The sequence below is a fragment of the Egretta garzetta genome, unplaced genomic scaffold (genome assembly GCF_000687185.1).
Source record: "Egretta garzetta isolate BGI_Z169 unplaced genomic scaffold, ASM68718v1 scaffold12, whole genome shotgun sequence".
NCBI classification, from domain to species: Eukaryota; Metazoa; Chordata; class Aves; order Pelecaniformes; family Ardeidae; genus Egretta; species Egretta garzetta.
Genome location: NW_009258795.1, coordinates 738,481 through 752,053, shown reverse-complemented (window position 1 = coordinate 752,053; position 13,573 = coordinate 738,481). Strand labels below are relative to the sequence as shown.

General features: G+C 38.2%; 1 protein-coding gene across 3 annotated transcripts in view; it reads left to right on the top strand.

The window, feature by feature from the left end:
- The first annotated feature begins 1,669 nt into the window (after window positions 1-1,669).
- The window catches only part of FAM172A (family with sequence similarity 172 member A), a 257,818-nt gene continuing 245,914 nt past the window's right edge, over window positions 1,670-13,573 (top strand). For 2 of the 3 annotated variants that reach the window (XM_035889313.1, XM_009649601.2), the window contains exons 1-4: window positions 1,670-1,751; window positions 4,851-5,020; window positions 8,292-8,393; window positions 10,957-11,057. In XM_035889313.1, the coding sequence (XP_035745206.1) occupies window positions 4,915-5,020; window positions 8,292-8,393; window positions 10,957-11,057 (309 nt within the window). In that variant the 5' untranslated portion in view covers window positions 1,670-1,751; window positions 4,851-4,914. Of the gene's footprint in view, window positions 1,752-4,850; window positions 5,021-8,291; window positions 8,394-9,682; window positions 9,931-10,956; window positions 11,058-13,573 lie in introns of those variants that run through there. The other variant, XM_035889314.1, reaches the window with a different exon arrangement.

The following is a 13,573-nucleotide window of genomic DNA, read 5'->3' as shown; positions in this document are numbered from 1 at the left end:
GCTGTTCCCAGCACAACCCCAAACACAGCCCCGCGCCCGCTGCTGCCACGCACGCCCGCGCTGCCCCGGCCAAAACTAGTACTTGAATTCAAAGCTGTTGTGCCTGTGGAAGAGTTCTTGATGATCATTTTGAACCTCATATTTGGTTGATAAGTCCATCATGTTGTAAACCTCCTAGAGGCTGTGTTGAGGTTGTGCTGCCTCTTTTTGTATTAGTTGACATGTTTATTTGATCATGTTTACATGAATATGTTTATGAAGGTCATTTCCAGCCTTTCAAGGAAGTTAAATAATAAAAAATATCAGTGTGTGGAATTGCATTGACTGTCTCATGTAAACAACCGAGTTGCTGGCACGGTTGGGACACTAATGCATATAGCTTGTAGTCCTCTGCTTTTTGAGCTTATGGGGTAAAAACATTGGAAAGTAGCTGCGGTGCAAATAAATCAACCTTTAATGTCAGCTGCAGTCATGTACTTTATCAGCAGGTTCCACCACCATTTGGTAGAATGCAAAGATGTACTGAGATTCCGGGACTTTGGGATCCTTGCCAGTTTCTTTATATTCTAGCAGTTGAAGATCCTGCTCTTCTAGCATTTATTACTCCCCTCCTGTGCCTCTTCCCTCTGGCTTTTTGCAGCTGTATGGAACATGCTCTAGGCAAATAGGTAAATTTTCTGGAAATCCTGATAAATCTTAATAAGTCTATATTAAATATGTGCAAAAAGCAATTTTTACTTGAGCAGATCTGGGCAGGCTTTAAGGGTAATGGCAAAAAGCACACACTGCTAAGCTGATCCTCTGGCTAAATTTCTGATCTCTGCAACATGGAGATGCTGTAGGTGCTCATTAACATCAGCAGAACTGAGCAGAAGATACTGCCTCTGAACCTTCTTATACAAGGAGTAGACGTTTTAGCTGAACTTTTTCAAAACCGTTTAGTCTAAAGCAAACTGGAAATAATTGGCTTTCAGAGCTGAAGCTTGGCAAACCTATAAGCAGTTGAAAATAGGGTCTTACAAGTGAAGGAAAGTGAAGTACAACCTTAACTGAAGCAGTTGTTACTGATGTCATCTGTAGCGCCCTAAAAGCAGGAATAGATAAAATCTAATTAGGCAGAAAATACTACTAAGATTAAAGTATGTATTTTTTGCTTTGTTGAGCCAATACAGAGAAGGGACTAGAGCCAAACTGTCACCCAGCCATCTCTTTGAAGAAAAACTGGGTCTTACTCAGTCATCAGCCACATTGCACAAATCTAACCCATACTTGTCCCTAGCTTGCTTGGGATGTCAGTTTACAGAGAGCAAGACTCTAATTCAACCGAATTCTAATAAAGCAGTTCAATACAAAGAAGCATTCTGATGACCCCTGTTCAGATTATGTCCAGAAAAACTTGATGGACTTGCGCTGTTTGAAAATACTTACGGCTTGTCTTCTTACGTTGCACTTGCGGTGGGTTAGCACTACAATTATTTACAGCCTCTGGAACATTTGCAGCATTGACTTAATTTCAGGTGTTGCTAATATAGAGCAAAATCGTGTACCATGTGTTTTGCCATGGTTCTAGCTGCATTTACACAATGAAAAATAATTGAAGTCCATAGAAATCTGTGTATGTGTACATTTGTTTCAGAGTGGGACTATACGATGCGGGACTATATTTCATTTGAAGACTAGCATCATTACACAATCACAAGCTTGGTGGTCCAAACTTCCAGTACCATTTTACGAAAAAGAACATGAAATATGTATGTATATTCCCTTAAGTGTGCAAAAGTCTGCTGGATTTGGTTGGGTTGGGTTTTGGTTTGTTTTGTCTTCCTTTTTTTTTTTTTTTTTAACTTAATGACCATGGAATCCATTGGGTTTGTAGTTGCATTAACAGGGGTATGATGAAAGTGTAGCCTTGTTGTCTCATGTGGAACCATGAAACCAGAATATGCCTGCTGTCAAATTATTTTAAGTATTGTTGGGCATTGAGTTGAAGAGGCACAGAATATGCATAAGATATTATGTGGTAGAATATCTTAAGTTTGCATGGGAAAGCAAGATGCATACAAATAAATATACATTCTCTTGGCGATAAACTTACTGTAAATATTTCTTCAGGTGAAATAGTAACTTGGTTTTTAGGAAGTATGCTTGCTGTAGCTAATGCAAAAAACAATCGCAGAAAGGATGTTTTTAAAAGACCCATCTAAGTAACTGTGCAGAATAACACATTAAAAATAATCTGTATTTATTGTGAGAAACTCAATGATGGTATTTGTGAATTATGTGGAGTGGTCAGTGTATGCAGCTGAAGATCACCGAGGCTTGAAACTGATGCCTAGAATAAACTGCAATTCCTGCATTTGCCTATAAGCAGCCATTCAGAGCGCTTTATAATTTTCCCACTGTTCATTTCTGCACCATCAGACTATAGTTGATTCGACACCTGTCTGTCAAAGAAAGGAAATCCAACCCTCCCATCTAATTTCTTGTATTTGTCATTTAAACAAATATCAGTGAGGGATTCAACGAAATGCTGCGTTCACACAAACAATGCATAAAATACTGTGTGCTTGTTTCATCCTCATTCTAATATCAAGTCCTCCCTCCAGTGGCTGCTGTAACAGTTTTTTACTTTGTCAAAAAGAACTGGAAATTCTCTCTTGCAAAGCTAAATTCAGATTTATTTGTTTGTTTGTTTACTTTTGTGCTTCTAGCTTGGCAAGTGAACCTGTTAAGTTACCTACTCTTTCCTCAGTGGTAGGGTCTTCGTCTGTTAAAGGAAGAAGAAGGGTATCCATTGTAGAGGCAAGACTGTCAGGGATTCTTGGTCACTGTGATGATTTATCTGATTAGGGGATGGTGGTTAGCTAATCAAGGTAAATCTGTTGGGATAAACTTTATGTTTCTTCCCTTGGGTAATAACAAGTCTTTGAGCACCTATATGTATTTTGCAACTGCATTAATTACGCATTTTCAAATCTTGTGTAGGGAGGACTACCCAATTTGTATGGCTAGAAAAATTTTCATCTGGGCTATCACAACACTATCATTGTCATTCTCTAGCACTTCTAATAGTTTTAACTGGATGGATAAGTTTCTTTTCTGAGTGATTTACAAGAGCATGCATGGGTTTGTGCTACAAATGTACAAACTGATGATGGACAAGATTTCGTATTTGGTGATCTTTTGTCAGTGGACTATTTGGAAGTATCTGACAAAAGTCTTCAATACCATCCACATGTGTGAATCAACATTTGAGTAACTTTTAATATTTACATTGAATACATTATATGCTAGAAAAATAAAAAAAAAAGTGTCTGTGACTCTGCTGTTATTTTTGTTGACTTTTTTGTCATGAGTGCTAGCATGATCAAATTGTTAGTCGGAAGATGCACATTTCAACTGAATCACGTTCAGTTGCATCATAATTTGAAAAGTAAACAATCTAAGCAGAGCTTTCCTGGTGGAGTTGCATCTTGTAAAGACTTCTGGCAGTGTACTGTTATTTACCATCAACTTAATGTGAATATTCTTCTGTAAAGGAAGGTTTCAAAGTCTCCTACAGGTCCAACTCATAGAATGGATTATTGGACTTTCTTGAACACCAACTTAAAAAACCAGCCAAACAACCACCCCTTCACCCCCTTGCAAAACCCTTTCCTTCGTTAGTAACTATCACTCCCTGAAATTGCTGTATTTTTCCTTCATCTACAAGAAAATGTTTCATGTAATAGACTTTCTCTAAAGACAATAGAAAAATAGTCTTTATTGTGCTTTATTTTTCCGATACTCTTTTTTCTGCTGCCTTTACAGTGAACTACTGTTTTGAGGTCTTTCCTACAGGTCTAAGTATTAGGGAGCCAGTAGTACAGTTGGTGAATCCTATTACTCTTTGTTTGAAAGTTACAAATTGCTGCAGAGATTCGGTTCATGCAAACTCATCCATGATAAAGTATATTGGGGAGAAGAATAAAACAAATCGGTAATGACTGACAGATAAAACAAAGAACCAAAAAAGATGAAGGGAAAAAGAATTCAATGCACAGAAGTCTTTTTATTTAGGAGGAAGAAGTGGTGATTGTAATGTGGTAGTTTGCTCCCTTGGTATCAGATTCAAGATGAAAGAGATTGCAGATTTGAATGTCTGGGTTGCTTTCTGTGCAATAGGAGATATTTAGAAGTACATTTTGCATGTAAATTCTCACCTTGAATATATTGAGGTTTGTTCTATAGCTGGACATTTACTCTATACATTTCAATGCTGATAATGTCTTGCAGAAATCTCAGTGGTTTAAAAGTGTGTACTCTGTGTAGTTTTATTAAAACAAAACTATATATTACAGTTGGAACAATGAAGTGGAGTTAATTGATGAAGAAAATCCTTAAGGATTGTAGAAGTTCTGTTCTTTATGCTTTGTTTTTTCTTGTATCTTCTACTTTGGACTTAAAAGCGTGATGCTTCTCCGAAAGGCTTATCATGTGCTGATGTTACATTAGAATCGCAAAAAAGAAGTATCAATTGGATAGATGTCCTTTTAGGAGTAGGGAGAAGTTAGTGTTCATTCTTGTGAGCGCGAATCTTTTACCAAACTTGACACTGCAGTGTGTGCCACATGTTGTTGTAAAACGTCTTAATCCTGAGTAGTTTGATGAGGCTTTAGAGTGTCCAGTATAAGTTTTGAAGGAGAGGAAAAAGTTAATTTAAATTTTGCCTTACATATCATAGGAGTTTATAATACTCAGGGAAGTTTGCTTTTGGAACAAGTTCTGGGGTTTTTGTGACGTAAGCAGTAGCAAATGAGATATGTTGAATTCAGCGTATCTGTTAATTTCCAACTCTTGTTGCTTTTCAGATTGTCTGGCTACTGAGAAGAAAACTACCTATCCCAGCCAAAACCAGAACGCCTTCAAAGATTAATGCACATTTACCTCAGTACTTTAAATTTCTGGACAGTTTGGGTAATGATGGCTCAGCTCCAGCAAGGAGGCCCAGATGAAAAAGAGAAGACTACTGCATTAAAGGGTATGAGGACTTTTGCCTTCTTTTTACATACATTGACATTTCAGAAACAATTATTAAGGAAAGGAAAATAGTTTGGACTAACTGTGGGTTAGAGCCCGGGAATTGCAATACTGAAAGAGACTATTAGTCCATCTGTGCTAATGCTTTTTGTGTAATGGTGTGTCCATTATCAGTATTTTCATAAGATGATGTAAAAAATAACGATCTGTGGTAAGGAGTAACAGAGTAAGATATCCATTATTTTTTTTGATTTTCATAATTACCCTTTGAGAAAGTTGACTGGTGCTTTTGTGTTCTTAGTTTCTGGGAGTTATCATTTAATTTTCATGCCATTTATGTTTTATAATTATGCAACCATATTACAGCTTTTAAAAATCTCTTTCACTAGAATGTTAAAAGAGAAAACATTTTCAGGACATTGATTTCCATGTTGACTTTAAAAATTTGTCTATTCAATGTTTAAAAAAATAAATGGACCTAAGTGACTTAGTGGAGTAATTTTCTTGAGGACAAAATAAATTAAATAAATGACATCTCTTACATACTGTTTTTCAGTTTTGGAAATACATGGAGTTGGTTACATGTACAAGTAAGCTAACCAAACATTGGTTTTAAAGTGTTTGCATCACACGTTTACTCTCTAAATTATCTCTCACAAGAGAAAAAAGAATATGCCTTGCAACTCCAGTGTAAAAATTGGGTTTCTACCAAAGTATTATTAGAAATATGTGTTACGCAATGACGGTAGATGGTGTTTCTTCAGTTAAAACTGTGTAGTTGTGAAACATCTGGTGAAAACCTATGTGGTGCTTTTTTCAAACCTTGTACTAATTCTGTCAAATTTGTATGTTGTGCTGAAATTATACTTCATGTTTGGAAAAGGAAAACTCGTATTTTATACTTGGCCTTAATTTGATCTTCATTTAGGATTACTGTCCAAGAAATATTCCACATAATGAAAACTTTGTGTGAGGATGTTGTTTCCTTTGTGTGATCTGGTGAACTCCCATTGAGCTATAGGAGGTCTCCTGCAAATCACTCAGTTTTGGGCTCGGTTGAACCAGTCTCGAATTGAGTTGGAGAGTCCAAGGTTTTAGGTGAGAGTAGTGGATCGGGTCTTGAAAGAATCTCAAAGTTATAGGAACACTTTAACTAATTGTAGCTTGAAGAATTGCACAGGAAGAAAGTGGCCGTGTCGGTGGTTGGAGCACAGGCCAATTGCAGTCTTCCGGAGTCATTCTGATGGAAGTTGTAAATCATGACAAGCTCTACATTCTGCAGATAAGCTTAATGTAGTTCATATAGTATTGCCCTTGCTACTCAGGAGATGGATGTTTTATTATATAGTAACTGACACTTCTGTGTAAACACATTTCCAAATAGGTCACAGTAAGAGGACATGAAAACTCTGGTGAAATTAAATTCTAGAGGTGTGGTTTGAATGAAGTCTCTTCACCAAGGAGAGAAAGGCGTGCTAAAGCCTGTTTTGTTACCTTGATGTTGTGGAAGTACAGAGGAAGAAAGGGCACACTTTTTGCATCCCCTTGTGAACAACTTCTTTGACAAGGTTCTTTTCTTTCTCTGGTCATTTGGTTGAGGACCAAAGCAGATCCCCCAGAACTTTCTAAGGACAATGCACAAGAACAAGGATATGATTGCATATATGAACTGAATATCTTGGGCTTGATATTAAACAGATTTGATGTAAAAGTGAGTTGAGATAGCCACATTTAGAAATCTTCAAGTCAACATCTGATGTTGTATAGCTATTTGGATACTACAGGGATGCTCAGATGCTGTAGTATGGGTTGGAGAAATGCTGAATTTCAGTGGCCATACAATATGGCCTTTGGTCCTCCAACTTCACCCAGTGGAATCACTTAGGGAAGGAGGAGCTGGAGATAATCATATGGACGATGAAGTGAATGTCCTGTGAACCTGAACAGTTGTAAAAAAGCCAGCCAAGGAACTGTCAAGAATGTTGAAGCTAATTTTCAGTACATTTTAAACACTGTAGAAATTTCAAAGTATTAATGTGCCAATACTAAGCTTAGGTAACGTGGGTAGCCTATAGGCTTGTCACTGGCAACAAGACTAAGCAAAAATAGTGATAGAAAACCTATTCAAATGGTGATGTTAAGTAATTAAAGGTTGGAAGTGTAATTAATGTCAAACAAAGCAAGTTTAAAGAACATGAGTATTTTCAAAATGTTTTCTTTCCTTTGAGCTACAACTTCGGATGGTAAAGGTAATAAACCAATGAACTTAGAAGAGTTAATGCATTTCCTTGGTAATACATGGTATCTTGATTTATGAAACAATAATACTGAAAACTCAGTGTAGCATTCCTGGACTGAATGTTTGTGTGGTCTTCAAATTCATCGATGAGGAAGCAGGAAAATATATTTCAGTGGAATCCTGTTGAATCATTTCTTGATGATTTTTTTATTAATAATCAGAAAGTACGTTAGAAGGATAGCATCGGGTTGTGTGGGTGATGAACAATGAGGAAAGGAGAGATGATTGTACACTATTATCTGTGTATGCAGTAATTGTTTAGTAGTTAGATGTAAGCAAAAGATGTCCCTTTATGCTTGTCTTATCCTTAAATCTAGGGCAAAGAACACAGACACTACTTACTTCAGTGTACTTGCATTAGTGAATGCAGGCTGTACGAGGCTATACCATCCTACACTGAAAAGGATGTGTATGTCGTGGCTTGCTATAAAATGGGTGGCAGTTTTGTCTGCCTCGAGGGTTATTAAAGGAGAGTGGTTGAGAGGAGGATTCAGGTAACTCAGTCTGTTTGGGCATCAAATGGAAGTTTAAGCCGTGTTGTGGTCCCTGCTGCCTGTGTGACGATGTGCATTTGATAACCTGAGCTCTTCAAGAAGGCAAGCAAGAATGTCAGTGGCTTGATATTGAAGCTAGGTAAGTTCAGGTTAAAACCATGATGCATTTGTAGCATTGAGGGTAATGAATCATTGAAACAAATCATGATGTCTTTGGTGGCTTCTCTGTCCCTGGACATTTTTTGATCAACATCATAGATAGATAGCTAAATAAATAAATACAAAGATATGCTGAGAATGAGGCCCAGCTCTTGAATCTGGAACAAGATTTCCCGTAATGAACTCCTGTGATTAGTAATATGTAGGATGTCCTTTTGCCCTTAAGATCTACAAATCTGAACAGACACATTTTGTCAGTGATAATAGTGAAATAAAAAAGACATAGCATGCATTATGTAATTTTTCTTTTCCTTTTTTAGATTTATTGTCTAGAATAGACTTGGATGAACTAATGAAAAAAGATGAGCCACCACTTGAATTTCCTGATACTCTGGAAGGATTTGAGTACATTTTTAATGAAAGTAAGTCATATATGCTTTGTAAAGGCTATACTTAGAATAATGTTGAGAGGTTATCAGAACGTTAATTATACCTTATAAGTCCCTATTAGAATTTCACACTTTTCTGTTAAGAATAAAATTTTAAGCCTTAGTGTTAACAGGCTTGTAAATCTAGCTAAGTAATATTTTTTTATTTCAAAAAATTGTCACAAAAATCCCTAATTTTACACAATACTGCAGGTTTGTACTGTGCATACTTTATGACTTCCTGTTTTCTATTACGCAAGTGTTGATACAAAAATTCCAAAAGTAACGTCTGTGGCATTAGCATTAAAAAGCAAAATTAAAGCGTGGTCACTCATTTAAGAAATATTTTATTTACTGATTCATTTGTATGGATACAGTTATTATTTAGCTAATAATTTATCCCAGCTATTTCATTAATACCGACAGGAAAACACCTGTTTACGTTGATGGAAGGATGAGCAATGTGATAGACTGTCTCTTATTCTTCTGTGGGGTCACGCTTTTGCATTACATCTAAGTGTGATGACTACAGGTACTTCCAGCTAGCTGAATCTGTCTGTTAAATGAGTTAGTAGTATTTATAATTTCCAGTGCATACATTTTAAAATCCAGCTGAGAAATAAGCCTCTGAGCTGAAGTGATACCAGACTCCAGGAAATGGCTCTTTCAAGATTGTTTGAAACCTGTAGGACAAATGGGGACGTTTACAATTCTACTTCTTTGCAGTGCCTGTTCTGTGAACAGAGGAACTTTAGTTTCTAAATCTGCCTGTCTTACATCTTCCACTTTTAAAGAAAAAAAAAAAAAAGAGCTTTCCTTTAAATGATAGTCATTTATGCAACACTTAGCTTTTTAATACCCTGATGGCTTTCACAGGAAGGTACTTAGAGACTAAAAGTGTCATGAAAGTGATGCTCTTTCTTTGATGGGAGGGGTTCAGCTCTGTCACTTTTCAGCTCCTTATTTTTAGATCTGCACAGTGTCTACTGTCTTCCTTACTGACTTCAGAGTTAATGGTTCATATGTGGTTGATAAAAAGGGCTGAAATTTGAATTTTGGGGAATGATGTTTTAGAATGATGTTACTGAATATTCCATCGCTAACCTCACAGACTGAGTGATTTCCATGGAATGCAGCAAAACCTATTACATATGCTACTGGTCAGCAAAGCAAAAAGGTCTCAGTTTTGCTTTTGTACATTTAACTCGAATGTTCAGTCATGTACTCTTATGTCATAATCATGCTTCTTTTTATGATGGAAAAGTAAGGAAGATTTTTATCAGATTTAAAGAATCTGAAGAAGGCAAAGAAAATCCAGAAAGCCAAGGAGAAATATACCAGATACTTGCTCCACTTCCCTTGTGGAGAGAGCAACTTCATGTACTATTGAATGGCACACATGAAGAGTGTCTAGCTGAGAAGGAACAGCTGAAGGCAGAGTTATGGTGAAAATATGAGAAGAAGGATATTTGCACCTGAGACAGGGATATGAAGTTGGGGAGAAATACTCCCCTGGTGTCTAGTACATGAGGTAAGACAGGTCTGGAAAAAAATGTCAAATAAACAGATAAGCATAACTAACTATTTAAATATTTTATTTAAAACATCAAGAATCAAAATGTAGAGGTCCTGAAAAGTTGTGAACTAAGTTAGCAATTTCTTACTACTGAAGAGGAGATGTTTGGCTGAGAAACTTTACTTTCATCATGCAGACATTTCAGCTTTCAAAGGAGACACTTGCACATATCCCTGTTTTTAATGTTTCTCTGATTTACTGCAATTTTGTGATGCTCTGAGACCATAACTTGTGTTTTGTCTGATTAGATGAAACATTACTGGTAAGGTATCTGTTTTCCACAGTTTGGTTCCTGTTTGGTTGCCATTTTATGATTGTTGCTATTTTGACTCTGTCCTCTCTTCATCTGTGGTTGGGTATGCTACTAAATTTTTACTATAAACAAGGCCGACTGCAGAAAGTTACACTGGAATCTAGGAATAGCATGTGGTTTTGCTCTGATCAAGGATTCTGCTTTGTTCCACTGTTGTAATCTCAGTGTACCCTGAAGCTAGGAGCCCTTACTTGATTGCACGGTGCCTAAGAGTTAAAATATTTACCTTAACTCCAGCTCAATTTGTACTCACATTCCTTCATGAATGCAGTTGGTTTTGAAGTAGGAGATTTGTAGCTACAATTTTATCACCTAATTGACATTGAAGATCAAATATTAACTGCTAATGTTTACATTTCACTGTTAATCCATCGAGGTTGAGACATAAATATTTCTTGCAAAGCAGTTTGGCATTTGATATCTGCATGTAATTTCACTGTCATCACTTGCGTTTAGCTTTATCTAGCAATATCTGCCATTTCAGGGGAATGCATTTTGTTGTTATGCTACAATTGTTTTCCTTCAAAAATATAACAAATAAAAAGAGGAGGAATTCATAATAGCCCAATTTTTAGATATAAGCTTCTTTTAAAATTTTCAGCAATTAAATGTATCTTACTTTTAAGGAAGGAGTATATTAAAATGTAATGATTTTGTTTCTTTTACAGAAGGGCAGTTAAGACACATGAAAACTGGGGAGCCATTTGTTTTTAATTATCGTGAAGATTTGCATAGATGGAACCAAAAGCGCTACGAAGCTCTTGGAGAGGTATAAAAATTGTGTGCGTGTATGCATGCGTCTGTGTATTTGTGTGCTCTGGGTTTTGTATATGTTAAGAAAGATTTAGTGAGGCTGCAGTCATTTAACAAAAGATATCGCAGGATTTATTGCGTGCTAATGCTCTAACAGTAATTTCCATTACTTGCTCTATAGCTTAAGATGCGATTTAGACCACAGTTTGACTTTAGTTTATGTTCAGAATAGAGTATCATCTAGATTACACAAATCAGAGAATATTATACAGTGCAGTATTTTCTTTAACTTCCTTCTCCTCAAGGCAAAGCACTGGATACAAAACTGGCATTTTACTTTCTAGCTGAAGATAAATGTTTTTCTCATTTTACTAGGAGATACCAGGAGCCACCAGATTGATTAAGTAGAGATCTGGTGATTAACTGATTATTTATTGACGTGTAAGATATTTGGATGCTACTAGTGCTTCCCAGGCTTTTGCAGGAATATTGTGGATGTAGTAGGTGTAGAAGCAGCTGACCATGGTTCCTTTTTTACGTGAAAATGACTTTTGTTTCAGTGCCATCCTTTTTGTAATGCTTTAGGAGTCAGAGCATTGACTTGAGAAGAAAGGCGTCTGATATCAGTGAATGCAGAATAGTGAGTGCTGAGGTCTTGCACTGTCGCAACCTCCCCTGCCCAACATAAAGAACGGCCTCAGCACGCCCACCTCGAGGTGGTAATGCTGCTCATGTCAGGGTGGCTTTTGGAGGAAGGGGATGCACAGTTCTGTGCACAAACTAGGGTCTTTTTCTTAGAGACTATATAATGTTGCCTGGCAGTTTCTGTTGGAGTCATCATGGCATGCCATTCAAGAACTGCTTTTGCCTCATGGCTTGTCTACTTTCATTAGTGTTATTGTTTCAGTAAGGATTAAACACATTTATTCCCCGCTTACTCTTTCTGCTACATTGATTCAGACTACTCGGACATATGTTTGATTGTGCATGTTTAGACATTTTGTCTCTTAAACTTTCTTGTTGTCATGGTGTAACCCCAGTGGGCAGTGCAGCCCCCCACAGCCGCCCACTTGCTTCCCCACCATGGGATGGGGGAGAGAATCAGAAGGATTAAAAGTGAGAAATTCCTGGGCTGAGATGCAGTTTAATAGGTAAAGCAAAAGCTATGTGCGCAAGCAAAGCAAAATAAGGAATTAACTCGCTGCTTCCCATCAGCAGGCAGATGTTTAGCTGTGCCCAGGAGAGCAGGGCTTCTTTGTGCATAATGGTGACTTGGGAAGACAAATGCCTTATTGGAAGATAACTCCAAACACCCCCTCTTCCTCCTCCTTTCCCCCAGCTGTTATTGCTGAGCATGACGCTATATGGCATGGAATATTCCTTTGGTCATTTCGGGTCAGCTGTCCCGGCCGAGTCCCCCCCCAGCTTCTTGTGCCCTCCAGCTATTACACTTGTATTATAAAGAGTAAAAAGAAAACTAGAATGTCTGAAATGACAGCCAGTCCTATACGGTTGCTAAGTAAATAATATAAGGCGTCTTGATTGAGTTTCTTGGATGGATAAATAAGTATATACTTAAATTCGTCTCAAAATGGTTTCCTGTAGTTTCTCATGCTGCCAAGAGGCCATTCATTAAGCCTGAAAAATACCTAATTACATGGCCTTTTCTGAGTATAGCAGGATAGGCTCTGGGAACTTCTGTAGGCACTGAGCATGCAGGCTCAAGAAAGGAGTGCACGGCAGAAGTCTCTGCCCATCTTGATTAACAGGAGTGGCACGCCATCTGCCCTTCACCTCTGCCGAGTGGTGATCTGGTGCTCTGTGGCCAGCTCAGCCCTGCTGGGTCATTCAGGGCCAGCCTGGGCTCTGTGCTGGAGCTGCCCGGCCGTTGAGCACCGCTTTGTCCTGCCGGAGCTTTGTTCCTGGGGACTGAAGAACCTTGCTTTTTACCTCCTCATCCTCATCCTCATTCCTGCAAGAACTGTCAGGGAGGAGGTGATGGGGCTAGTGCTGCTGCTTGTCACGTCCTTTCACCTCAACCATATGTTTTTCCAAAACAGGGAGTGTGATGTTGCCCAATCTGCTGCATTTTCTGAGTTACTCAAAACATGTTTCTTCCAACAGGAAACAGATTGGCACCTATTCCATGGTCTGTGTGCGCAGTTGTGTGTGCCTGTATTGTTCAGATAGCTCCATTTTCCAAATAAATGAGTTAGCCAAGACGAGACTATAAAGATTAGTATATCTCCATGTGGGCTCCTGTGCCATCACATCTTCTTGTACGTGTTTGGCAACACCATCAAATTCTTCATTCCCTGCATCGGAACAGTGAGTGCCACGGCTCCAGCCCTTTGTAGTATGAATGACTTTTTGTGATTTTTGGTTAACCAGGAGGTGGGGTGCGTTCATGGAGTGGGTGCCTGTGCTGGTGTGGCCGGGGCAGCGCGGGCGTGCGTGGCAGCAGCGGGCGCGGGGCTGTGTTTGGGGTTGTGCTGGGAACAGCGCTGAGCACCCCGCCATGGGTTCGTTCCT